This window comes from Pelodiscus sinensis, chromosome Z (genome assembly GCF_052426305.1).
Source record: "Pelodiscus sinensis isolate ZL-2025 chromosome Z, ASM5242630v1, whole genome shotgun sequence".
Lineage (NCBI taxonomy): Eukaryota > Metazoa > Chordata > Testudines > Trionychidae > Pelodiscus > Pelodiscus sinensis.
In genome coordinates, this window is record NC_143085.1 from 24,768,035 (window position 1) to 24,795,194 (window position 27,160).

Here is a 27,160-nt window from a genome sequence, read left to right on the forward strand (position 1 = left end):
TCAGCCTGTTGAACTGATCAGCGGCTGAGAGCAACCCTGCCTCGGGCTTCCAGTAGTCAGCCGCTGGTCAGTTTCAGTAGCGGCTGAATCTGGATGCCAGTTCCGACTTACATACAGATTCAACTTAAGAACAAACCTACAGTCCCTATCTTGTACGTAACCCGGGGACTGCCTGTAGTATATCTGCTCAAATGTTTAACAATGCTAGTGGTTACATGTAGCCAAAACAGTGATTAGAATGTCTTTACTTTTACAGTTTGCATATTGTCTGTTCATTAAATGGGATGTAAATGGTTAACCAGTTTACTGGCATGGGTGAGGCTAACCAGTTCTGGTTAACTGATAGCGGCTGGAGCAGCTCCCAACCTAACCTGGACAGGGGACTGCTCCATCCCTGCTGTGCCTGCCAGAACAGCTTCTGTCTGTGGTGACATCTCCCATCCTTATCCCCCCGCCGCAGGTTACACACTGGCCAGCCTGCACCCTAGGGAGTAAGGATGTTAAAATGCAGTTAATAGACTAGTTGACAGAATTTCCATTGACTAATCGATATGCACTTTCGCATTCCTCCTTTGAAATGTACAAGAACCCCCGTGGTCCCCTCTTGTATATTTCAAAAGAGGAATGTGGAACTCTGCATACAGCCCAGGGCCAGCAGGAAGTCCCGCTGACTCTGGGCTGCACATGGGTCCCTGCTTTGAAATGCACACGAGTCCCCAGTGGGAATTCGTGTGCATTTAAAAGCCATGGAGAGCCTATAAGTCCCCTGCTGACCCCGGGCTCAATGCTATGGGCTTCCCTGCCCCTTTGAACTGCGCGGAGGCAGCAGTTTCAAAGGGACATCTGCCACACAGCTGATCAGCTGTGTGGCAGCTACCTCTTTGAAACTGCCGCCTCCACGTGATTCAGAGGGGAGGCAGCTAAGCCTGGGATCACCTGGGGGCTTCCCAGCTGAGCCTAAAGTGGCACACTCAGTTTCACGTGGCACTCAGTCTCCCTGCTGACCCTGGGCTCCATGCTATGGGCTCACCTGACCTTTTGACTAGCCTTTAACATCCTTACTGGGGAGCTGGCTGCAGAGTCCCCAGTGAAGCCTCTTTGCCCCCCCTTCTTTCAGGGAGGCTTTGCTGCAGGCTCTGCAGTATAAAGCTTATTAATTTAAGCCCACAATATATGTAACTGTTTTGATTTTTAGCTGTTATATTTTTAAACAAATTTTTACATCGCTAGTTCATTACCGTAAGAAATACAGATTCCTAGAGAGGAACGATATGCGTGTATTTAATGGGAACAGAGCACAAGAACCTCAACAGCAATCAAAGTTCAGTCTTAGTTTTCCTTTGTTCTATTATGGACTAGAATACCTTAGGGGATGGGAACACCTTGTCCCTTCCAGCTTAATGTATCTGTTACTTTCCACATTGTCCTGTTGGCCCATGACCTACATTTCACTTAATGTCAATCCTTTCACTCTCTTTTCTGAAGTCCTTGTCTTAAACTTGCAAAATTGGGACTCTTTAGTTGTCCCTTAGTGGTAGAATAGATGGGAGCTGTGATTTGTAGTTCTGTGCAGGTTAGGCAAGTTGTTTGCTAGAAAACCAAAGATATGTTAGCACCCCATAGTTGTGCAACCTTTCCATGCCCTACCATGGTGAAACTCAGGGCAGGCCCACTTCCATCTCCCTTGTAGTGAGACACCTTTTCTTTGATAGTTATATATAAATTTGAAGAAAAATAGAAATTGCAAGGGCCCTTTAGACTTCCAGGGTTCACACAGCAGCTTTGTCAGGCTAAATTGTGCCTCCTCCTACAGCTGTTGAGTCAAATAGCATAATCAAGTTTTTGAACAGTACTTTTTTCACTGTTGTGGGTGCAGAAGATATAGAGCAGTACCAGCAATAGAACTTACCTGTAGAAAAAGTTGGGTTTTCAGATGCGGATCAGACACACAGCATGTGGATCAGAGACACATCGTACTTCCAGGTTTCTGAGTGCCAGGCAAATTAAAAAGTGGGAGCTTTTGATCATCAGTCATGGGATATCAAATTCCATTAAGTTGGTATGTGATGCTGATTGGTTAATAGTTTGTCAGTTTTCAGCCAAAGGGTGCTTGCTGACTTAAATGTTTCAGTCATTAGAGTTATAGGATGCCATGGAGTCTGTAAGTAAAGGCTTATTAAGTAAAGGCTTTTTTTTTTTTTTTTTTTTTTCCAAATTTGAACTTCTGATAAACTGCATCCTGTCCTGAGTTATACAAGGTTCTTATTACAGGCAGTCCCCGGGTTACATGGATCCGACTTACATCGGATCCCTACTTACAAACGGGGTGAGGCAACCCCGCACTAGCTGCTTCCCCCCAGCAGACCAGGGAGACGTGGAGCGGCTTTTCTCAGCAGACTCCTCAGCTTGAGAATAAAGGACTGAGGGAAGTGAGGTGTGGGAGAATAAAACTGAGCTCTGGAGAAATGTTTGGCTAGAGTTTCCCCTACAATATGTACCAGTTCCAACTTGCATACAAATTCAACTTAAGAACAAACCTACAGTCCCTATCTTGTACGTAACCCGGGGACTGCCTGTTCTTAACTTGAAATAGTAATTCTAAATAGTAGAATAAGGAGAACTTGGAATTTCATAGGGGGGAAATCATAAACTTATGGAGTTTGTAGAATGACTGTAGAGATGTTGAATTAAAGCTTCTGGCTGAAGAATGACTTGTGTTTAATTTTTATTTCTTGCAAGGGGAAATATATATTTTACTTGGTTTGGTGGGGCCTGTTGGTGATAGAGAAATCTTTGAAAACTGGTTATCTTCTGTATGCAGTTAAGCTACCGTTGCAATAGGGATAATACCTAATTTTTTAAAATGCCTTATTCTTCAAGTAGTGAGCAACTTACTCTTAAGACTTTTTCTCTATAATTATATTACAATTTTTGGGGGAAAGCTGTTAAAATATCTGCAACTTTGCAATGCAAACCAGAGAACTTAATTCAGATAATCAAACTATAATAATTGAAGTATGTGTATTAGAAAAATATTATTAAAAATTTATAACTGTCTGATCAGAACCTAAAACATAAACATTATTTTGAATCCTACATAGACTGCTTAGTTGTCAAAACATTTTCACTGATGCATTGCAACCAAGGTATACTAATGTTGTGGAAGTAATGACTATCTGCAAGTAAGAGCAGAATAGGTCTGGTACAGCTCTTCTGTACACACATTGAATATGTACTAATTTCGTTGGAAGACCAGTGATGTTACGGAGATCACAATGCAGTGTTGCTTCATTAAATACCATACTAAGCCTAGCCCACTTCAGTCATTTTAGTATTACACCTAACTTCTGAGTCTATATTGTGGTTGACTGAATTTTAGTATGTAGGCTTCAGTCATCAGAAAGCTAATGACTTGCCTATTTTTTAATCTCTTATAGGTCAAAGACCGAGGTCCAGAAGCCACAAGAAGATTTTTTAATTGGTTTTATTGGAGCATTAATTTGGGGGCTATTGTCTCCCTTGGAGGCATTGCGTACATTCAACAAAATGTCAGCTTTGTTATTGGATATATTATTCCAACAGTTTGCATTGGAATTTCATTCATGGTATTTTTGTGTGGTCAGAGTTTCTTCATCACAAAGCCACCTGATGGTAGCGCCTTAACGGACATGTTTAAAATTCTGGCATACTCGTGTTGCTCACGAAAGAGATCCAGTGAACACCGAACTAACAGGTTTGTAAAGAACTCTTCAGTATGGGCTTAACCCACTTCAAATTAAACGAAGGTCTCAAGCCACTTTGTTTAATGCTGTGTATTCTAGTCTATTTATACAGTTTTAGATTTGGACTTCAATTTATATCTTTGAGTGCTTGGGGTGAAGGTGAGGGGCGGTTATGTGTCCTTATAAACAATATATCTTTGTTTTTTCATCTTGTTCCTGTGTACAGCAAAATCAGATTTGCTGTTCTTGCTCTATAACATTTTGTATGTGGCTCCTTTTTTCAGGCCTGCTCTATATCTTCTGTAGAAATGCTGCAGCTTTACCACTTCACTGTAGACACTACAACAGCAGATGGAGTTATCGCTTCATTATAATTAATCTGTCTTCCAGAAAGATAACTAGGTCGATGAGAGAATTCTTACATCAACCTACAAATAGGGTTGGCTTAACCATCACCGATATGGAATTTTCACACCTCTGAGGGACATAGCTGGTTTGACCTAACTATTAAGTGTAGTCCTGTCCCTGGGTCTACCTAGCTATGTCATGAAAAATTTTGTTCCCTAAGCACCATAGTTTGGTTAATCTAGTCCTTGTTGGCAACATGGCTAGGTCAATAGAAGGATACAAGCCCATGCTTTTCAGAGAGGTGGATTTAGCTATGTAAATGGAGGGGAAAAAATATCCTTTTGTAAACATAGGAGCATGTGCTTCACAGTGCACAGTTCCAGCACTGTAGCTATGCCATTATAGTGTAGGCATACTCCCAGTGAATCTATCTACACGTCAGACTCTAGACTAACATTTGTAAAAAAAAAAAATTTTTACGGAGCACTAACAATTTTTCTTTTCTGCTTTGCTCACTCTATAGACACATCTTCATTTTAAAATTGTATTTATTTGCCTTCGTATCCCAATAGACATGATGAGGCAATTAAGCTGTATAACCATTTTCTAACTGTTTTGTAGAGCTACTGTCTTCCCCACAGAAAGAGGTCCTCATGAAATGGTAGCTTCAGCTACCCTCCTTAGGTTGGCAAAGGGTTTCAAGTGGTTCACCCATTACAGAATTTCATGTGTTCACATAGAGTACATCTAGACTACAGCCTTTGTTGACAGATACTGTCGACAAAGCGCATCTAGACTGCATCCAGTTCTGTCGACAAAGCAAGCTGCTTTGTCGACATGAGAGTGTGGACGCAAAGGACAGTGTAGATGCAATAACGCCTTCTGTCGACGGAACTCTGTCGACAAAAGGCGTTATTCCTTGTACAATGAGGTTTACCGCTGTCAACAAAACTGCTGAGTTCTGACGATGTTATGTCGATGGAACTCGGCGGTAGTGTAGACGCAGGTATAGTTTTGTCGATGAAAGTCCACTTTTGTTGACACAACTGTAATCTAGACACACCCAGGGTACGTCTAAACTACATGGCTCCGTCGACGGAGCCATGTAGATTTGTTGTTTTGGCAAAGGCAAATGAAACCGCGATTTAAATGATCACGGCTTCATTTACATTTACATGGCTGCCGCGCTGAGCCGACAAACTGCTGATCAGCTGTTTGTCCGCTCAGCGCGCTATTCTGGACGCTCCCCCGCCGACATCAAAGCTCTTTGTCAGCAGCCCCAGTAAACCTCATCCCACAAGGAATAATGCGGCTGCCGACAAAGGGCTTTGATGTCAGCAGGGGAGCGTCCAGACTAGTGTGCTGAGCGGACAAACAGCTGATCAGCTGTTTGTCAGCTCAGCGCGACAGCCATGTAAATGTAAATGAAGCCGTGATCATTTAAATCGCGGCTTCATTTGCCTTTGCCTATGTGTCTAATCTACAATCTATGTGTCTAATCTTCATTTGCCTTTGCCTATGTGTCTAGACACAGCCCCAGAATCAGGTGTATAAATCGGTTAGATTAACTTATTTTTTGATATTTTGAGTAAACCAATTATTATTTTCAAATGTTGCATTTGTAATACTCAGTTATGCTCAGTGAATGAAGAAAGATTATAACATGTCTAGTAAATTTTTTTATGAATACTAGTTTAATTTGTGCCTTTCACCCATTTCTGATCCATTTTGACTGGCATGTGATTTTTTTCTGAATCTAAAAGCATTTTCTACTTCTGAAATGCACAAGGTGTTTTTATGATGAAAAGGCAGTCCAGACCTGTCAATGAGTTTTTGAACTAACTTTATTTTTAAAAGAGAAATTCAGGAAGTACTGCAGCAACCTCGTAAACAAAGCCTATTTGAGATGGCAAAGATCTCTCGTGGAGGGCCGTTCAGAGAAGATAAAGTGGAAGATGTGAAAGCCCTTGTCAAGATTATCCCTGTCTTTTTGGCTCTGATACCTTACTGGACCGTGTATTTTCAAGTGAGTGATTCCAGTGAAACAAATACTATAACTTTACATTTTCAACTCTGCAATTAGAAGCTCTGTAGATGCTATAATAGGATCACAACTGTGAGTTTAGATCATAAAAATTCATTCCTCTGAAAGTTGCACTGAAACCTTCAGTTTGGAAGGAATGTTTAAAAAAAGGGGGGGGGGGGGAATGTTCCATGAGCTTTTGTTAAATAAAATAGTTCAACATGTCCATGCCTAAAATTCTGAGAGGCTGGAAATCTAACAATTTTTGCGTAGCCTTATTTTTTGTAGACTAGCTGACTCTTACACGATATACACTGTTAGTTTTAGGGTTTATTCCAAAGTAGTTCTCATAGATGTATGTTTGCTAGTACAATTTAGCTAAAATTATGTAACAAGCCAGTGATTAGTAATGACAAAAACGTTTGCTAGCTCATTGGCTTTTTAAGCAAAATGGTCATGGAGCAAGGTTTACCAATATGTCCTAGTACAGGTTGCACATCCCTAAAGTGGGACTCTCTGGTCTGGCAACTTGGATGTTCCTGGGCCACAGAGCCCAGAACAGGGAGTGCTGGTGGCAGGGATGGGAGCCCCTTGGCAAGGGGAACAGGCACTGCAGCAGGGAACTCATGGACCTGGTGGCTAGGGAGCTCCCCTGCCGGCAGTGGCTGTGGAACCCTAGCTCCTCTGATGGCTGGATTGGAACCTGAACATGGTTCAGTGGGCTGGCCACAGACCATGAGGGGAGACAGGCTGGAAGGCCAAAGGCAGGGGGCCTCCCCTGGTTCAGCAAAATCCCCTTATTCGGGACTAGTCAGGTCCCAAAAGTTCCAGACCAGGGAGGTCCAATCTGTATCTAAATGTGAAGTGCTACATAGTGTCCTTCACAAATGTAAAATTCCCTCTGAAGTTGAGGGATGAATAAATGGTCTAAAAGGATTTTGAGAATATTTTCAAAATATGTATTTTAATCTCATAATTAGAGAAAATCTATACTTTTCAACATTAAACCATTTTCTTTTCTGATTCACTTATCTTAGTCAGTAAAAAGTATTAGTCAAGTCACTTTATTTTAATCCATTGCACTTTGTTTCTTTATATTGGCAGCATGCTGCAGAGCTTAGGTTGCAAACACATTAGATGGCTGGCTGTTTTTATGTGGAAATTCTTAAAGCTTTAAAGTCACTTTTTTAAAAAGCTCTGAGAATGGTTCTGTTGCTATTAACCTCAAAGGATGTGACCTTACATGTTATAATTTCACTTGATTTCTGTTACTCTAGTTGTCAGGATCATCTAGATCTTCTTGTAATAGATCTAACAACAAGAATGTTTGCTATAAGTTGAGGAATTATCAATTGGAAGTGATCGAGAAAGAGAGGCCTGGTTGTATTGGTTGATCACAGGCTGACTATGAGTTGCCAGTGTGATGTAGCCATGAAAAAAGTGAATGCCATCCTAGAATGCATCAGAGGAGATATTTCCAGGAGATACAGAGAAGTGGTAGTATCATACAAAACACTAGTGAGACCTCATCTGGACTATTATGTGCAATTCTGGTCTCCCATGGCTAAGAATGATAAATTCAAACTGGAATAGATGCAGTGTGCAGAGAAGAGCTACTAGGAAGGTCAGAGGAATGGAGACCCAACTAAGGATGTTAAGTATCGGGTTACAGATTAATCGAATAGTCGATGCATTTTTGCATTGACTATTGATTAGTCAATAGGGCACCTCCGCCTTTGAAATGTAGCAACAGCCCTAGGGCTACACTTCAAAGGCGAAAGCACCGAAGCCCAGGGTCAGCTGGGGACTCTCCCGCTGGCCCCGGGCTCTGTGCAGTGCTGCCGCTTTGAAACACCGCACCAGTGCTTTAGAACAGCAGTGCTGCAAAGAGCCCAGGCCTCTACTACTTTGAATGCTGTGGGAAGTTGGGTGTTGGGCTCCTCGCAGCATTTCAAAGCAGCAGTGCTGCAGGGAGCCCAGGGTCAGCTGATCCCAGGCTTGAAGTGGTGCTGCCATTTTGAAATGCCACGCCAGGTTCTCCATGGAATTTTAAAGCATCAGCTCCATGAGGAGCCCAGCTCTGCAGCTGATCCTAAGCTCCATGTGGTATTTCAAAGTGGCAGCGCTGCATGGAGCCCATGATCCTGGGCTCCATGCAGCGCTGCCACTTTGAAATGCTGTGAAGACTCTGACGTCGGGCTCCCCACGTCATTCAAAGCAGCAGTGCTGTACAGAGCAGTCCTGCTGCTTTGAAGTACGCTGCTCTTCTCTCCTCCTTTGTTGCCTCTATTTGATAGGCAGCAATGTGAGGAGAGGGGGAAGCGACTAATCCTTCACATCCCTAGAACCAACCTTATAAGAGAAGATGGAGAGCTTGATTAGCTTTTGTTTGGTCAAATTAAAGAGAGGTGTTATTCCTCTCCCTTTCTGGTATTTATCCCTCTGATGTATTTATAAAGAGCAGTTATTTAAGATAGGCATCAGTGTTGACACTTAAACAGAATACTACTGGTCATGAACAACTTCAGGGTTTATGGTTTCTAGCTATCAGAAAAGTGAAGTTTTGGAACCAGGCTTCCAAAAAGAGCAGTGTGAGACAGAAAACATTAAGGCTACGTCTACACAGTGAGTTGTCTCAGCATAAAATATGCTAATGAGGGAGTCATTTGCATGAGTCACAATCTCATTTGCATTTTTTTTGCAGTAGGGATTTTTATGCAAAAACAAGCAGTGACAATGTTTTCTTTTTGAGCAAAAACCCCTTTTTCCACAAGATCCTTACGCCCCAAAAAAGGAGGGGATTGCGCAAAAATAAAACATCTATGCTGCTTGTTTTTGCGCATAAACACCTAGCACAAAAATGGATTAGCAGAAAATATGCAAATGAGATTCTCATGCAAATGAGTCCCTCATTAGCATATTTTTTGCCGAGAAAACTTGTTGTGTAGAGGTAGCCTAACTGTCTTCAGGACTAAATTTGATAAGTTTCTGGAGAAAATGATATGATGAGACTGCCTACATGCCACTATAGTAACCCGCAGCTGCCAGTAGCAAATATCTCCAAAAACTGGGATTGGGATATTGGATTGGGGAGTTTTCTGGGCTACTATAGAGAATTTTTTCTCAGGTGTGTTTTTCGTGGGTCTGAGCCAACCTCATGGTCCAGTATAACACAGTGATGATATGAACACTAATTGCTTTTATTGGAATAAAATGTAGTTTGTAGGGAAACTTCATTGGCGTGAGTTTTTCAGTAGAAAGCTGAAATTTGGATATGCTCAAAGGCTAAATCAGCATAGTAAAGTGCCTGTGTAGCAACTTTCTGGCTATTTAATAACTTTATCCTTCCGTGCCCTCCCAAGTACAGCCAGGTACAACTCTACAAAGCACCAGTGTGAATCTGCCTTAGCAGTACTTTGAGTTTTTTTAAGAGAAGGCCAACGTCTAACTTATCGTCATATTTGGGGGTCAGAAAAGAATTTTCCTGGGTTAAATTGAAAGGGAGCCTGATAGCTTTTTGCCTTCAGCTACAGCATGGGTCAAGGGTCACATGCAGGTCTAAATTAGTGTAAGTGATGCATTTTCTGTAATTTAGTCTTCAAATCGCCATTTGAGGACATCAGTAACTCAGCCAGAGGTTATGGGTCTATCACACAAGTGGAGAAGTGAGATTCTCTGGCCTTCAATGTAGAGGGGATCATACAGGATAATCATGATAGTCCCTTCCGATTTATGAGTCTAAAAGCTTGTGTTTTTACAAAACTTCAGTTTTGGGCCTGAAGAGATGTGGAAGTGTCTCATTGTCTACCTTGTTTTAACAGCTATTTAGCACATTAAAATGCAGTTCTTGTAAGTCACTGATATTGTATTTCATTCATTTCAAAGTATGACTTTATCAAGTAACAATGCTACTTTTTCTTAATGTTAGATGCAGACTACATATGTTTTGCAGAGTCTTCATCTGAAAATCCCTGAAATTTCAAGTGTCACTACCCATATTCATACGGTAAGCTGGGCAAAATATGGAGAGTGTTTTGTTCTTTTTAAATTGTTTTGTTCAATTGAAATTCCCTGAGCCAAGCAAATGGTCCAATGTAACAAGTGATGATATGAACAGTAAACGCTTTTGTTGGGGTTAAATGAACTCATTGTAATGTCAATTTTTTAGTATAAAACTAAAATTTGTAAAATATCAGAATGTATTTGTGGTTACTATCTTTGAGAGCCTGGTTTTGCTCTTCAGTGAATGCAGGTAGCTAACTTCACTGGGAATCTCCATCAGTGTTCTCTCTAAGCTGCAGGGTAGCACAGCTTCACAGGTGATTAATCAGCCCCACCCAGTAAGAGGCTCAGGGCTTCTATGCATGGAGCTTACTGAGTGGCCAGAGCTGATCAATCACATGTGAAGCTATGCTACTGCCATCTTAGAGGGTACACTGGTCTCCGTGTCTCTTGGTGGCAAAATATGGTCCTTAGAAGAGATCTGTAAATAAACACAAGTGGAACTACTCATGCTAAAAGTGAAGTATAGGCCATCTACATTACACTTAAAAAAACAGAGATTGCCCATGCCAGCTGATGGGGCTTATCAGGTTTGGGCTGTGGGGCTGCTAAATTGCAATATAGTTATTTGGGGTTGAGCACTAATTCTGGTACCCTCCTGCCTTTCAGGGTCCTAGAATCCAGGCTCCCGCTCATGCCCTACCTTCTATGGTGCAACTAAACAGCCACTTACTCTATGTTACCTGCTTTGGGCTTGTTACAGTTTTTTAAAAATGGTGTGTGAACATACCCTTAATTATATTTGCATTTTGTCTTGATTAATCAGTAATCCTGGGTGAAATGGATAATCTAGTACAGTGGTCTCCAACCTTTTTACACCCAAGATCACTTTTTAAATCTTAGAACAGGGGAAGATCTACCACCCCGCCCCTTCCTTGAAGCTCCGCCCTCTCTATTCTCCTCCTGTCCATCACTTGCTGTCCCCAGCCCTTACTTACACATTCTGATAAACAGTTTATTTTTAAATTATGCAATATATAAAATTAAAATCATGTGTTTATAGTTATGAAATAAATGGTCTGTTTTTATTCATGCTATTTAAATATAAAATGAAGCGTTTATAATTTTGTGGGGACAGAGTTCTGCGGCTGGGGGCAGGGGAGAGGGAACAAGGTGCTGAGAGGGCAGAGGACAGGGTTCTGCAGCTGGGGACAGGGTGCCAGTGGAGACAGAGTTCGGGGAGTGGGGACGGGAATAAGGGCAGAATTCTGTAGCTGGGGACAGGGGAGTGGGGACAGAGCTCTGTGGCTGGGGAGTGGGGTGCTAGTGGAGGCAGAGTCCCCTGCATCTGCCTCCTCCCAGGATTCCTGCCGCCCCCCCCCCCCCGAGGGAAACCAGCACGCGCCTGCCCCGGGGCCAACCCCCTCCCCTGCGCGCGCCTCCCCCGGGGTTGACTCACCCCTCATGTGCGGTGCAGGGAGCCAATGCTTCCTCCCGCAGTGGAAGTGGAGCTAAGCTGCGGGACTTCTGTCCATCTACGGGAAGCCAGCACTATCTCCATTTTCACTTGAGGTAGGTAGTGGGGCTTCTCAGGGGTGGGAGGGAAATGGGAGCGGGGCGGACAAGAGGCCTCGCGATTGACTGGTCAATCGCGATCGATCTGTTGGTGACCATGGATCTAGTATATTGAAGGAAGTTATGGAAACAACTTATTCAAGGAAGAACTTGCAAAGTCTAACATGAAGTGTTTAATGAAACACGCTTTTTGTGTAAAATGGAAATAATGATTATCAGTATAAATTAGTTATGAGGCTTGCTAAATATGCCTTTGAAATTAAGCCACTGGCATAAATTTAGTGATATAACAATATCAAAATTGCTTTCGCTGCTTTTTTCACAAATGCAAATATGAAATGTGTGTACTGTAAACTGCATCATAAGTAAAATTAAAGTAACATTATATTTGAAAACATCTTTGTATTTCGATCATCTTCGTATTCTTTCATCAGTGAAACCATTTGCAAAAATAAGATTTGGTTAGGTGCATCAAGCCAACTTTTTATCAACCTATAATTTCTGTTTGCCTAACTCTATTCTAGTGTTGGAATAGTAAGTGGGCCTCATGAGTGGTCCTCCTTCATTTCAGTAGACCATAGCAGCTTGCAGCCCTTTGGGGTCCCCCTGCCTATATCCTGTGGCTGTGTTTAGACTGGCCACTTTTTTCTGGAAAAGCAACCGCTTTTGCGGAAAAACTTTCTAGCTGTCTAGACTGGCAGCTTGAATTTCCACAAAAGCACTGACGATCTCATATAATATTATCAGTGCTTTTGCGGAAATACTATGCTGCTCCCGTTCGGGCAAGTCTTTTTCCGAAAAACTTTTGCACAAAAGGGCCAGTGTAGACAGCAGAGATTTATTTTCCGCAAAAAAGCCCCGATCGCAATAATGGCGATCGGGACTTTTTTGCGAAAAAGCGCGTCTAGATTGGCTACGGATGCTTTTCCGCAAAAAGTGCTTTTGCGGAAAAGTGTCCTGCCAATCTAGACGTGCTTTTCCGAAAATACTTTTAACGGAAAACTTTTCAGTTAAAAACATTTCCGGAAAATTATGCCAGTGTAGACGTAGCCTGTCTGCCCCTCATATGCCACTTGTGGATTGGAGCACCGGAGCCTTGTACTTCCTACTCCTTCCTCTCCTCTCAGCACTTTCGAAATGTTGCGGATCTATTAATTCACACTTTGTCCTCGCTTTTTTTCCCCTCCCTCCCAGAGCTTGAACAGCTGATTCGCTAACTTTTTGCTGCTTATTTTAAAATTTCACTTAATTTGGACACCGTTTCATTCACTGTCAAAGCAACTTCATTTCCAGATTTTTAGTGCTGCAGTGTTTGATTTTCAGTTATTGGAAGGTAATATTCATTTTAAAATTTGAATAGAAACTTTTAAAAATGGAAATACTTTCATTGGTCCCTAGGGTATGTTAAATTTAGCCTTAGACCATATGTACACTACAAGATAAGGCCAAATTTATTAAGGTAGATTTTTTTTTTTAGCATCTGATTTTTGTAAAGTAGAAGGTGCATGTCCCCACTGTGCTTAAGAATTCAGTGCAGTTTGAAGTAGTGTGTCTCCAGTAGGATGGCTTGAGAATGATGCACATTGAGAATGGGTAGCTATCATACAGTTCCTGTACCCCTTTGCAATCTGGGTTATCTTCTCACTGCACACTGGGGCCAAAACTGTGCAATGGGTGATTCTGGGTAGGTGTCATTAGCGTCTCATAATACACTCATCTCCTCAATGGCAAACAGTCTCTTTGCACTCTTTTTCCCCCCCTGGTTATCTGTGCAAACACCATAAAAATATAAGCATGGATTCAATCGTGGATCACATTGAACATCAAAGCATGGCAATCGTATTAACCATGATGAGCTTTATATTGGAATATATTCAGAGAGTTTCTAGGGTTTGCTGGAATGAGGAATAATCTTGGGAGGCATGAACATACTTTTCTGCATAGCACTTGAGTAACTGGCAAATGCCACTGGTGGGATCATGCATAGTGATGAAGCTATGGGATCATCACCAGTGGCTGCAAAACTTTTGCATGTGTAAGACCCTTTCATGGAAGTTTATGAATTGCTTTTGCACCCCCGAAGCACAGCAATATCATAATGAGACCTTCTCTGACAGTGGAGAAGTGAGTGGCAATAGTCCTGTTAAGGCCTACAGTGCCAGACAGCAACTGGTCAGCTGGGAATCAATTCGGAGTGGGGAAATCTACAGTGGGGGCAGTTTGATCCAAGTAGCCAAAGCAATCAGTATCCTGCTATGGAAGGTAGTGACTTGAAGTAGCATGGAGGACATAATGGAGAGCTTTGCTGTGATGGGGTTCCTTAACTGTGGTGGGATGGTAGACGGGACACACATCCCTATCTTGGCACCTGACCACTTTGCCAAAGAGTACATGACCCATAAGGGGTACTACTTAATTGTGCTGCAGGCACTGGTGGATTGCAAGAGCTGTTTCATCAACAACAGTGTGGGATAGTTGGAAAACGTGCATGACGTGCACATCTTTAGAAACGTCTGCTTCTTCAGAAAGCTGCAAGCTGGAACTTTCTTCCCAAATTGGAAAATTACCACCGGAAAGGTTGATGCTAATAGTGATCCTTAGCAGCCCAGTTTTGCTCCCGTGGCTCATGAAGCCGAACGTGGAAAGTCTAGACTGCAGTAAGGAGCATTTCAATTACAGGCTGAGCAAGTGCAGAATGGTGGCAGCATGTGCTTTGGGGCATTTAAAGGGAAGGTTCTGAATTCTACTGACTAGATTAGATCTTAACAAATGCAACATTTCCATTGTAGTGGCAGCTTGCTATGTGCTCCAAAATATTTATGAGAGTAAGGAGGAAAGTTTTATATGGGAGGGTGAGGTGTTAAGACACACTGCCTTCCCAGTAATATGAGAATCCAGACACCAGGGCAATAAGGAGAGCACAGCAAGGACACTGCAAATCAGAGAGGCTTTGAGAGAGCGTTTTATGAATGGCCAGTTTTAAAAGCCATGCGTGTTGCTCTTAGCAAGGTGCCCCTGCATTCAGTGTGCTTGCCTGTAAACCTGGAATGGGGAACCTTTTTTGGGTCAGGGCCACTGACCCACCAAAAAATCAGTCAGGGCCTGGCTGCATGCAAATGAGAAGAAAAGAAATCCCTCACTGATGTGGCCCGCAACTGAGAAGGAGGAAGACACTTCCCACATTCCCCTCTCTCACCAGAGCCTAAGAGAACTCCAACCTCGTAGATTCAAATGAGAAAGCCCTAGAGCGGGACATTGGTGGGGCTGGAGTGCCAGCACACGCCCCCCAGTGCTAAGGAGGGCCCTGATCCTTGGGGGCTGTATCTAGGCATGCTGCAGGCTACATCTGGCCCCAGGCCTACTGTACCCCCCTTCAACACAAGCAATAAAGAGACTGTTGTTTGGAAATCATGCATTTTTATATAGGGACAGAAAAGAAGTTCATGGTGGAGGCTTGGCAGTGCTGATAACAATTATGAGACATAAAGCCTTTTTGCTTTGTGATGCATCCCTGGGGGTTAAGTATGTGGCTGCAGTTGACTCTCCCTCCCTCACATTCTAAGGCCCCTAGGAGAGGAGGCTATGGAACGTGGGCAGGGGGCTGGACTTGATGACCTCCTGAGGTCTCTTCCAGCTCTGATTCTATTCTATGAAATGTGGTTCCACAGGCCTGGAGGGCAGATAGGGTCTGTGCATGTAGCTGTCCTGGAAGGCTGCCATGTGATTAATCACATCCGCCATGGAGTTCAAGACTCGCTGGCCTTTAACTTACAACTCCCTACATGCTTTCCTTTCCTCACAGTCCACTTTCATCTCCAGCAGCAGCGTATTCCTCCACTTGCTTAAGTGCTTCAAGTGGGCAGATTGCTCCTTAAATGTGTCATCCCTACTTTGTTTTTGCTTGCAGATTTGTTCAAGATGGACAGCTGGCAAAGCTGGAGGAGCGTGAAGCACGCTCACTGTTGTTCCTGCTGTAACAAAAAGTGAGGGGCAGACTGTACAGGAGATACATAAAACTTAATTTGTTAGCATAAAAGGAAGGTCTGTCTAGAGACAATAGGGATGTGTTATGTACAAGGCCACAGTTATGCTTTTAAGCAGCCACTATGTAGCAGGTACACCACAGCTTCTTAGGACTGGGCTTGGAGGCAGACATTGTAAGGTGCAGGCCAGGGCTCATGCCTGTGGGGGAAGGGCACTGGTGTGTTTGGCACTCTCCATTTCATGGGCAAGTGAAACTTTCCCTTCCTGCAAGAGCGTGTGGATAGGGGAGGCTTCAGGCATCAGGGCTGGGCAGAGGCTCACATGGTGCCTGTGTGTTTGGCACCACTCCATTTGCCAGTAGAATGCAACTTTCCATTCCCATGGGAGTATGTGGGTGGGAGTGGGATAGGGGTTCCAGGTGTGGGGGCAGGGCAGTGCACAGGCTCATGCCATTCTTCAGTGGGATGAGCCGACAGAGATTTACTGAAGAGGAATCTGCTAATAGCTTCCTCTGCTTAATCCAGGTTTCCATGAGAGATATCAGTTTTCTCGGAATCACACGTAGTGATGAGAAGCAGGTGCTGACTGATTGTGGCCAGAAACCTGGACCTTACACTGCAATGCTTTGTGTTGCAACAACACCAGACCACTTCGCATGGAAAGGTGTCCTACTGTGGAGGAAAGAATAAGGCAGGCCTCCCCAGATACCTTGGGAGAAGAATGAAAGAGTTCCTCTATGAGAGCTATATGGAGATATGCAGAGAGGATTCCTGCTTTGTCTGCAGACAGGTTAACAAGCTGTTCTGGGGACACTCCGTATCCCACCTCATGTAGGGACCATACATCACACCTGATTGTCTTAATTCACTTGTAGCAAGATGAAAAATGTGAACTAACCAGAGGTGTCCTTCCCATAATTAGTGCCCGACTGCAAGACATTCTGGTAGGGTTATTAATAGTATTCTGGCATCAGTGATATTGGTTGCTCTACTCATCTGCTAAATACTGTCCTCCTTTTCCTCATCAATGGTGTCCTTCACGCTACTGCCTGATGCTGCTTGAAGAGTGTCTTAGGAAGAATCCATTGACTGGCTAGGGGGAGCAGGTTGGATTCTCCCCAAGGACTACATGCAGCTGCTCATAGCAGCAATGATCCAGATTATTTGTTTGCCTCCTTTGGCAGCTGATATTCTTTCCTCAGCTCTGTTGCAAGGGGATGTGGATTTCAACTGCTTTAAACATTAAGGAGAGGGGATCACCACATAGGAGTGTAAAGGGTTTGTTCATTCAATTAAAACTGGGAAGGGAGGGGGATCTCACTCATACACCCAACCACAGTTACAGTGCCAGGCAGGGTGATAAGGCGAGCAGAAGGCCGTTCATGTTGTTTGATCTTCCCAAGATGACTCCTAAGCTGGTCCGCTGGCCAGGCAATCCGAGCAGAGGGCATTCTGGGAGGCTCCACTTGATGGTCAACCCACAGTGTCTCTGTCTCTCTCTTCTTTAAGGATCAGTCTCCAGGCCTCTTGGGGAATGTGCACTCCCTGCTGGGGGGCCATGTTCATTGTTGTTTACTCCTGCTGTTTACCTCAGACATTCTTCTGCACTCACTCAGGGAAGGGATAGGGGGTTAACAGACAACACTCCAACAGTTTAGGGAACCAAATATCATCATTAACAGGTGAGAAAGAGAAAAACAACCATTTTAACTCTCCCCTTGCTCCTCCTTTACCTCCAACACCCCGCCCCTTGATCTACTGAACAGTCCATTAGGTGATGTCGTTGGAGGGCAAAGGTTACCTGTTGAAGGCGTACTACCCTGTTTCCCAATCTATGAGTATAACAACATAGACATAAAAATACAATAAAGAACACAATTAACAATAACAAGAGTCACAGAATAGGGTGGACCAGAACTCTTAAGATAGATCTGGTAGATCCTAACCACCCTTTAAAAATGTTCCACCAATGATGTTGAGTAATTTGAAAGGCACTTACTTTGTTGAATAATGTGTATTTCTTTATTTTTAATTTGTTGTGCCACAGCCTTGGCTTTCTGAAGACTAGGTTGGGCATCTTTTTGTAGTTCAGCCCAAACAATAAAGTTAATGCTTGGGGGGTGGGGGGTCCGTATGACCACATAACTGCTTGTACAGCGAAATTCTCAACTGGGGGAGGCAATATGGCAGGTGAAAATATCCCATCCACAACAACCCCAGTAACGTTAGATACACAAGTATAATTTCTGAGTGCGCACCAAGATGCATTGGAAGATGGGGTCCACACCACTGCAGTGGATAAGTTTGCCCGAACCCCACACATAAATAGTGGACTGGGGGTCAATACCACTACCGGTTCTTGTAATCACTGCAACACACATGGTTTCGGCATCCCATGGGGAATAAGAATCATCTTTGGCTGGCATTTTGGCAGGACATATCCATCGACCAAAGCTTGGACTTACACACTCTTTGCCTAAATTTAAAAATCCCAGTTGTGGGTGGTGATGGCTGTGAACACTACGGGGAATCCATAGAGACAGTCCTAAAGCTTTGGGCATAGGAACCAGGATGCACAGGGTAAAATGTGGGAACTTTTGGGGAACTCCCAATAATGACAAAACCCCTGTCCATGGCTCCTTAGGTACATAGGATATACGATGAGCATATTTCCAATCGATTTCAGTTGCACCACCGTGGAACCAAACCCTAGTCTAGGAGGGTATGTTGCTGGAACCAGCTTACAAACAAAACTTGCTGAACTGTTAAATACTGTTCCTTCTGGGAATGATTGACAAAAGATTTTACCAAGGCCGAAAGGGTATTAGTTAACAGATGGAGGGGTAGATCTCCCATTGAGGCAACAAGACTCTGCCCAGCCGCTGAAGTCCTCAGAAATACTAGCAGCCGTCTTTTGGGCCTTTTGAAATAGGGTCCCTGTGGCAGGTAACTTGTTGGCCACCACTTCGATGTCTACCGCATTTAAAATGCCTGCTCCTGTGCCCAAGCCTCCCAAATCCCACTTAGCATGGTAAGGGGGGTTAAGAGCCAATTTCAACCATGTTTTCACCATCCGGGAACAATTGGGCCACACCATGGACACATTAATTGGGTTTTCAGGCCTAGCCATGGAACCCATGTCGTATGGGTTCCCTCCCCGCTTTGCTCCTAAATGGCCAGATGGGTTAATTATGGATAAGGTGGTTCCATCAGCAGTGACAAAACCAACTGAGCTGCTGATATACACCATAGAGTTGAATTAATGTTGAAATGGTTCACATGCGTGCCTGTTATCTCATTCCACCATGGGGTCCATTCTGAAGGTGGTGGGAAAAACGCCTCTGAGCTCCAGGATATTGATTGATCACTTCTCTTAGGAAGCCCTACAGCCACTACTCTTTCCTTAGAAAGCAGCCTTCCCTGTGGCCTACTCTCTTCCAAAACCAACTCCTTGAGACACTGCACCCTTTCACTTAAAGTTCTATTCTCCTCCTGGACATGATCCCGTTCCTCTTCTGCAGCTGCCACTTGTATGGCGGCAACAGAAAGAGAAGAGGCTTGGGCGCTGGCTGTAAGCGCCTGAGCTTTCCACATATCTCGTTCTTTCTCCAGTTCCTCCTTCTGTTCCTTCAACTGCTCCGCATCCTGTGCTAGCCGACTCTTAGCTGCCTGCCGCTGATGTACTGCCTGTCATAGCAGCCAGGCAGCTGCTCTCTCCTTACCTCCCTTGTCTGGCTTATACAGTAACACATTTTTCCATCATTAGTTCCTAATCAGTTACTGAAGCACCAGAGAGCACCGCCCTTTGGGTTCAGGGGTCATCCTCTTTACTTTGGATCCATTACCTGAGGGGTCCGGACATAGGTGCTGCACTCCACCCTTCTCCTCCCTTCTGGGAGTCTTTTACACCTCCCATTCCTTTACCCCAAATGGGCATCTTGTTGTTGGGAACCTGGACTGTGTGACGTGGGTTGCTAGCCTATCACGATTCAACACACCCCAGTCCCCCAAAGTTCACCGTCTCAACTTCCTGTGGGTAAAGGACTTTCACTTATCCCTCTTCCCCGGCATCTCCACCAAAAATGTTGCAAGAGGATGTGGATTGCAACTGCTTTAAACATTAAGGAGAGGGGATCACCACATAGGAGTGTAAAGGGCTTGTTTATTCAGTTAAAACTGGGAAGGGAGGAGGATCTCAGTCATACACTCAACCACAGTTACAGTGCCAGGCAGGATAATAAGGCGAGCAGAAGGCAGTTCATGTTGTTTGATCTTCCCAAGTTGACTCCTAAGCTGGTCCGCTGGCCAGGCAATCCGAGCAGAGGGCGTTCTGGGAGGCGCCACTTGATGGTCAACCCACAGTGTCTTTGTCCCTCTCTCCTTTAAGGATCAGCCACATGCAGCCTCTGAGTCTCTGGACCTCTTGGGGAATGTGCACTCCCTGCTGGGAGCCATGTGCATTGTTGTTTACTCCTGCTGTTTACCTCAAACATTCTTCTGCACTCACTCAGGGAAGGGATAGGGGGTTAACAGACAACACTCCAACAGTTTAGGGAACCAAATAACATCATTAACAGGTGAGAGAGAGAAAAACAACCATTTTAACTCTCCCCTTGCTCCTCCTTTACCTCCAACAAGCTCCTTTATTTTCACTTGGCAATACAGGGCATCCCTGGGGTATTTTCTTTTCCATGCCCTCTGTGATCCTGGCATAGATGTCTGAATTTATTTTGCTGGTTTGTAATTCTGCAAGATCAGATTCCTCTCCTCACGCAACAGTGAAGTCCAGGATCTGCTCTGAGCTCTATGCTGGTGCTCATCTGAGACCCTGAGAACTCATGGTCAGGTGTGCTGCTTAGGCCTGCTTAAGAGATCTATGTGCCATGCTGGCCACACAGGGAATGAAATTGAAAACTCTCCCACCCCACTATGCCCCTGGGGAACAATGGAATTGAAAGTCCTGGCCAGAGTAGTTACTGTGGGACATCTCCTGGAGGCCAAGAACTTCAAATTCCATAGTGTTGCATCTGTATTACTGTTAAGTCGACTGTGTAAGGTCGAATTCAGCATTAGCTCTTGTGAAAAGCAGGAGTACTGAAATCGACTTAGCCCTTAAAGTTGACAAAATGGGCATGGTGGTGGTATAATTCACCTCCAACCTAATGTGGTTAAGGTCAACCTAAACTCCCAGTGTAAACAAGGTCTTAGCATAATCAAATTTCGGGCCAGATTTGAGATGTACATTTTAAAAGAGCACAGCTCACTTTCAGTTGACCACAGGTCCCTGATAGTTGCAAGTAAGTTTTACTTTATTCTTACTGTGAAACCCTTGTTGCCCTTTATTAATATTAATTCTTGCATTTCTGTAGGGTTTTTTTTTGTCATGAGGCAATCTCATGACTTTTTCAAATATTAAACAAGTCTCAGAATTGAGCTTCCTGATTGCTAGACTGAACAAAATGATAAGTTGTCCTCTAACTTAACGAAGACTTAATGAAATATTCACGCTTTTATCTAATATGGGGAAATTAATGAAGCATGAACTGATTTTTGCAGTAAATTTTATTTTTAAACAAAGCACAATGTTATATTTCTCCGTTTAGGCCCCTAAATAATATTATGCATATAAATATGTATGAATTATAGTAGGCAGTGTGTACCCATCCCCCTCACCCACTTCCTCTAGAGATGCACTGTAACTTTAAATATATTGTGTTTCTGCTCTGGGAATAAACTTTGCTAATCAAACCTATTCTAGCCTTTGCCATGTTCATTCCTTTTTTTCTTTAGTAAGTGGAATGGTAGGTTCAGAAATTGAATTGATTCAGATAAGCAATGAAGACTATTACTAGCATTTGTTGAAAAGGATTTAAGATACCTCTCATGCCATATGACTATTTCTTCTGATTTTAAACTGTGTTTTTACAAATCACTTTAATTGTATTTAGTATTAAATAATATGGCATTTTTATAGAAACAGTCATCTTCGTGTCTGTCTTGATATTTTAAATGGTTTTTTTACCACCTAGTTTATAAATAAATGTCAGCTCCCACTTCTGCAATGTTTCTATTGCAGTTCTTTCGCTGCTTTCTTTTGAAATCTTCATACTAATTCTGTGCTTATATTTTAAAACCATCTAAAAGTAGATTTGTGGTTTTATCACTTTTTCTGTTTAGGTCATGTAAAAGGCATCATAGTAGAACATTACATTTCCAAAAATATGTGTATATGTTCTGTCACTTGTAAAGCTATCATACGTGCCTTTAACCATCAGGACATGGTGATTTGTGGTCGCTAAATAAATGATGAGTTGAGTCATGTTTCTTCAGATCTACATTTTCCTGTGAATGTGGCTTTTTCCCCCATCTTTTTCTGTGTAAGCATCGCAATGTATCTCTAAAGTGAGCAGGATAAATACTGTATACAGTTTCTTTATCCAGGAGCAGGAGAATATGTAAACATGTAAATACTCTCAATTTGCCAACTCCTGATAAATAGAAATGGGAACGGGGTACTTTCTGAAGAACTTCTGATTGAATTCTGTGAAGAACACGAATGCTGGGGACACTTGCACATTCTGTTCTCCTTTACAAAATTCAGTAGTACCAGAACACCTGCTACATTTTTTACTTTGTTCAAGTTTCGTAATAGTGATTAATAATGTAGTGATATGGTAAAGTTAGTTATGCTAAATATATTTGGATTGCTGGAGGGAGGGAAATCTAACTGAAATTTTTTCTGAATTGGATGGATTGATTTAATTCAAAGTGATTTTAAACCACTGATTTTAATTTTGATATAAATAAGCAGGAAACCCCACTTTAAATCAATTTCAGTCACTTGTTGCATTTTTACTTATTTATTTTCCAAAGAGAGGTTGTTTCTCATTTTTTAACCATTAATACACATGGATTACCAACTAAAATACAGCTTTTTACACTACATTTATTACCTTTTTCTAACAAGGAACACACATGACCTCTACACACATTCATTTAAGCAATTATATAGTTTAACTTACATTTAGTTTCTTAATTCTTACATGTATTCTGTTACAAAATGCATCATTCACCATTTTGTATTAATTAGACTAACCTTTTTACTTATTGATACTTATTTATTTATATATACTTATTACTTATTTACTTATTATTTCTCAAGCTCTGTTTGGATGGTATTTCAGATTCAATTAATGTACAAAACCAGTATTTTTTATTCAAGTTTTGTGCTCTTGGTTAATGTAGTGAGATAGTAAAAGTCATTTATGCTAAATACATTTTTGGTGGTGGGGATGGTTTGTTGTTAAAAAAAAAAACTTCAGTAAAACATACATTGATATTTTTTTGATGTATCAAAACATTTTGTATTTAAAGCTGATTAAATAAAGGAAATATTTTTTGCTAGTGAATTAAACTGGTTTTGGTTCCCATTTTCTTCAGAGTTTTAGAACTACTAGATTTTCCTATCTGGCTTTTATTCAAAGATTTGAAGAGAAACCATTTTTCCTACTCTTAATTCTTAATTGATTTTTAACTTAGCATGAATAACTAAGGGTATGTCTAAACTACATCCTTCTTTCGAAAGCAGGATGTAAATTAGACATATCGAAATTGTAAATGAAGCCAAGATTTGAATTTTTGAGGAGTACAGGATCTTTCGAAAAAGGCTTTTCTTTTTGAAAGAACCGTGTCTAGACTGTGGTTTCACTTTCAAAATAGCGTTTTTTGAAACAAACGCTGTGACACAATTATACAAATGAAGCACGGAAAATTCAAATCCCAGCTTCATTTGCAATTTCGATATCTCCAATTTACATCCCTCTTTCAAAAGAGGGTTGTAGTCTAGACTTAGCCTAAGTAGTTATACCCTCTGCACTCACTTACAAAAAGGCTACTGGTGCAACAAAGCTACTTTAGCAGTGCAACAGATTCTGGTGTCAGGTGCTTACCTAGTGACTTTTCACCAGTTCAGTGACTTGACTTTTTAAAAGCATGGCAGTAAACATGCATCTTTAATATTTAAATTATAGTAGTGGGTTCATTTCATATTTTATCTAAATAATCTTAATTTTTAAAATATTTAACTTTAAATCATACTTACTGAGTCTCTACTGGAAAGCAAAAAGATAACCAGTACATAATTATTAAGCAACAATATTTTTTGTCAAAAATACACGATGGTCCCTTTAACCATAATCTTACTACTTTGAACAGTTAATCGTTCAAGCAGATCAAACTGTTAAATATTTCCAAGTGTTTTGATTATTTCAAGATAATGGTTTCAAAGCATAGAGTGTAATATAGGAATTCTTAGTTGTTGAATTAATTTTTAAGATAACTGTTTGTCCCACAAGCTCTTAATCATAATTCTGTCCTTCCATGAAAGCGTGTACAGCACAGTGAGATATAATAGTTCAGTCTTTGAGGATTTCCAGTTTTTCATAACTTAATGGAGTTAAGAAAAGAGGCTTAACAGCTCTCATATGTGTTGCCTTGGTCAAATCTTAGGAATCTCCTGGCGGGACAGTCACCAACACTGAGGTGCTAAAGCAGGCCAACAGACCCAGCATTCAAACACTCTTCAAACAGAGATGTCTGTGCTGACTTGAGCATATTTGCCAAATGAATTATTGGCACATCTCAAAGGGCATCCTCTGGGTCTTTTGCCAGATGTCAGTTCCCTGTAAAGGATGCCCAAAATAGCATTTCAAGGATGTTATCAAAAAGACTCAAAAAATTGACAGAATGCAGTCAAATGAGAAGATAAAACTTAAGATTGCAACTTTTGAAAACAAAAGCTTAAAAAAGTCTTGAATTCCAAGAAGCAGCAGTCCAGCTTAGCAGAGTTGAAAAGAACTCAGAGGCAGACACCTATTCCTTCTGCTTAATCGCCAGGAAACTTATATCCACTGTTATCATAACTCTTTGCACAGAATCTATCTAATTTTTCTATCTTTAAAAAATTAAATCTGGGTTTCTAACTCAATTTCTGAATATTTATTACAGACACAATGTTTATCTTGTACATGCAGTCACTGCCCAAACACAACTGGTTTCAGCTAGGTCTGGTGGAAGGACTTGATAATAAAATGTTGCATCTTCTCTTTGGAGGTCCAAATCAGATATGTGCCTCCAAGACTTACATGGACTGGCCCTAGTTGCTGATGCTATCATGAGGCTTTTTATACAAAGATTCTGCCTTTTAGAGTCCTCTTTTTAAAAAAAAAATAGTTATAGGAGAGATTTATGCTTTGCACTCTCTAAATTTTTCATTTGGATTTTATTAGTTGGAATACTATTTATGGTGGAAATAGTGCAATTGGATAGATTGAATATTTCTAAAGCTATTTTTGTAATTGCATAGTATTTCCTTAGTGCATAATGGAATATCTTTATCCATTTAGAATTGACTCAAAATATTTTAAAGCTTGGTAGACTTGGGATCTTATTGTGAATTACTGAATTTTGGATGTTAGAATAAATGTGTCACAAAATACACTTTGATCATTTGACAATTATAATTTCATTTTAATTATATGTTGCATTATATTAGTAAAATACTCTTTCTACTATGCAGCAACTATGAAAAGTCATAATATGAATGGCAGATCTATAGCATCTGTCTACTAAATAGTTCTCATGATTAGAATAGAAACAATTGAGTAATGAAAATCTAACCCTATTTTCAGATTCAAGAACACCTCTTTGGAAGCAAAATAAACAAGCAGGGAATACCTAATTGTATTAAACCACCATCTGCCATATATGCCATTAAAATTGCCTTTGATTGCTATTATAGATGCATCTTGGTATATTTGTTTAAATAATGTGTAAATATTTGTTTACCAGAGACAAGTGGCACAATCGATAATTCAACAGATAAGTGTTCTGTGATTTCATAGATCTTAATGACATGAAAGTTCTTTCAGGATAATGAATTTTCTATTAAGTACATTCCAAGACACACACAATACAGATATTAAGATGAAGCTAATCCTTCTAGCAGTGATCATGATGTTCTGTCAGTTATTCCTTTTTTTGTCCTTATTCATTGATTCAGATGAAGAGTCTGGCTCTGCCAGCACTCTGAAACTCATTGTGCCAGCACTTCTAGACATCACTCCAGTCTACTCAAACCCACTGAAATTCATTGGTGTGGAATGCTCAGATGGCTTATGGTGTGGATCCAGTAGGGCACGTCTACACTACAGAGGAAGATCAAAGTTGCTGCTGTCGATCTTCCAGGGTTCAAATTAGCGGACTACTTATGACCACTAATTTTAAGTGAGAGGGGCACTCTGGTTGATGTTGGTAGTCCTGTTTTCACAAAGAATAAGGGAAGTTGAAGGAAGAGGGTTCTTTCTTCAACTTCCAACAGTGTAGACAGGCCAAAGGCTGAGTTAAGCTATACAATTAACGTAGCTGAAGTTGCATGTGTTAATTTGACTTTGTCCTGTAGTGTAGACATACCCATAGAGAGCAGCTCGGTAGAGTAAGAGGGGCTTAGTCTCCACATCTGTGCCTAATAGCCAGAACCCCTTGCCAGATATCATGGCAGTGGAGCAGCTGGACCAAAACTGAATGACATTATTTGTGGGTCTTCTGTTTCCCATCCAAGCTCAATATTCATAGAATACTAGGACTGGAAGGGACCTCGAAAGGTCATCGAGTCCAGTCCCCTGCCCTCATGGCAGGACCAAATACTTATATGTATATAGATATGTTGTGAAACCTATATCCATTAGAGAGCTGAGTGGTTGATGTCCCGCACAGATTTGGCACACTTACTCTTCCATCATGCCAACGGGAAAACGACTCCACCATTAAGCCACCTAGCTTAATGATTTAATATCTATTCTCCGGAATGAATGATAGAGAGATGGTTGAGCCTGTGTGTTGTGACCTCATGCATGAGCTCCTCCTAGTCCAAGGGCTCATTCTGTTTCCCATCGACACAAGCTCCAGCTGCGTCCCACCTCACCTGGCTCTAGTTACTTCATCCCCATTAGCAGAGGTCTGTCCTGCCTATTGCTCTCATCTCCCAAACAATCATCCAATGGAGAGGTAGGGCAGTAACTAGATGTGGGTGGCATGAGCCAGTGTCTGAACCTGTGTTTAAAAATCAAGTGGGCTGAGATGAGCAGTCTGAGGCAGCAGCAGCTTTATTATAAAACTGTCCCCCTCAGTAACCTGGCTCAATCTTTAAATAAACCTGCCTTTTCTGGGTCTGCAGCCTCCCTCAATTTAAACATTGCTCCTGGTGCTCACATCTGGGTGGGCTCAGATACTAAGCAGGTGGACCATGGCCAATGTATTGCAACAGCCCCGGTCAGCCTCTTCACTGATAATTTTTACCAGCCTTCTATAATTGAGCTCTTAAATGTTTGATATTTTTGCATTTTGCATTTCTGTTCCCCTCTTCTCCATCACTTGCTATCCCCAATCCTACACCCTGACTGGGTTGAGACAGGAGGTGCAGGATTTGGGTGTGGGAAGGGATGAGAGGT

General features: G+C 41.9%; 1 protein-coding gene across 2 annotated transcripts in view; it reads left to right on the forward strand.

Moving 5' to 3' along the window:
* Nucleotides 1-27,160, forward strand: part of SLC15A4 (solute carrier family 15 member 4) — a 67,721-nt gene that overhangs the window by 14,501 nt on the left and 26,060 nt on the right. For both annotated transcript variants that reach the window (XM_089775329.1, XM_006120489.5), the window contains exons 2-4: nt 3,438-3,733; nt 5,928-6,096; nt 10,022-10,099. In XM_089775329.1, coding sequence (XP_089631455.1) covers nt 3,438-3,733; nt 5,928-6,096; nt 10,022-10,099 — 543 coding nt within the window. The remainder of the gene's footprint in view (nt 1-3,437; nt 3,734-5,927; nt 6,097-10,021; nt 10,100-27,160) is intronic.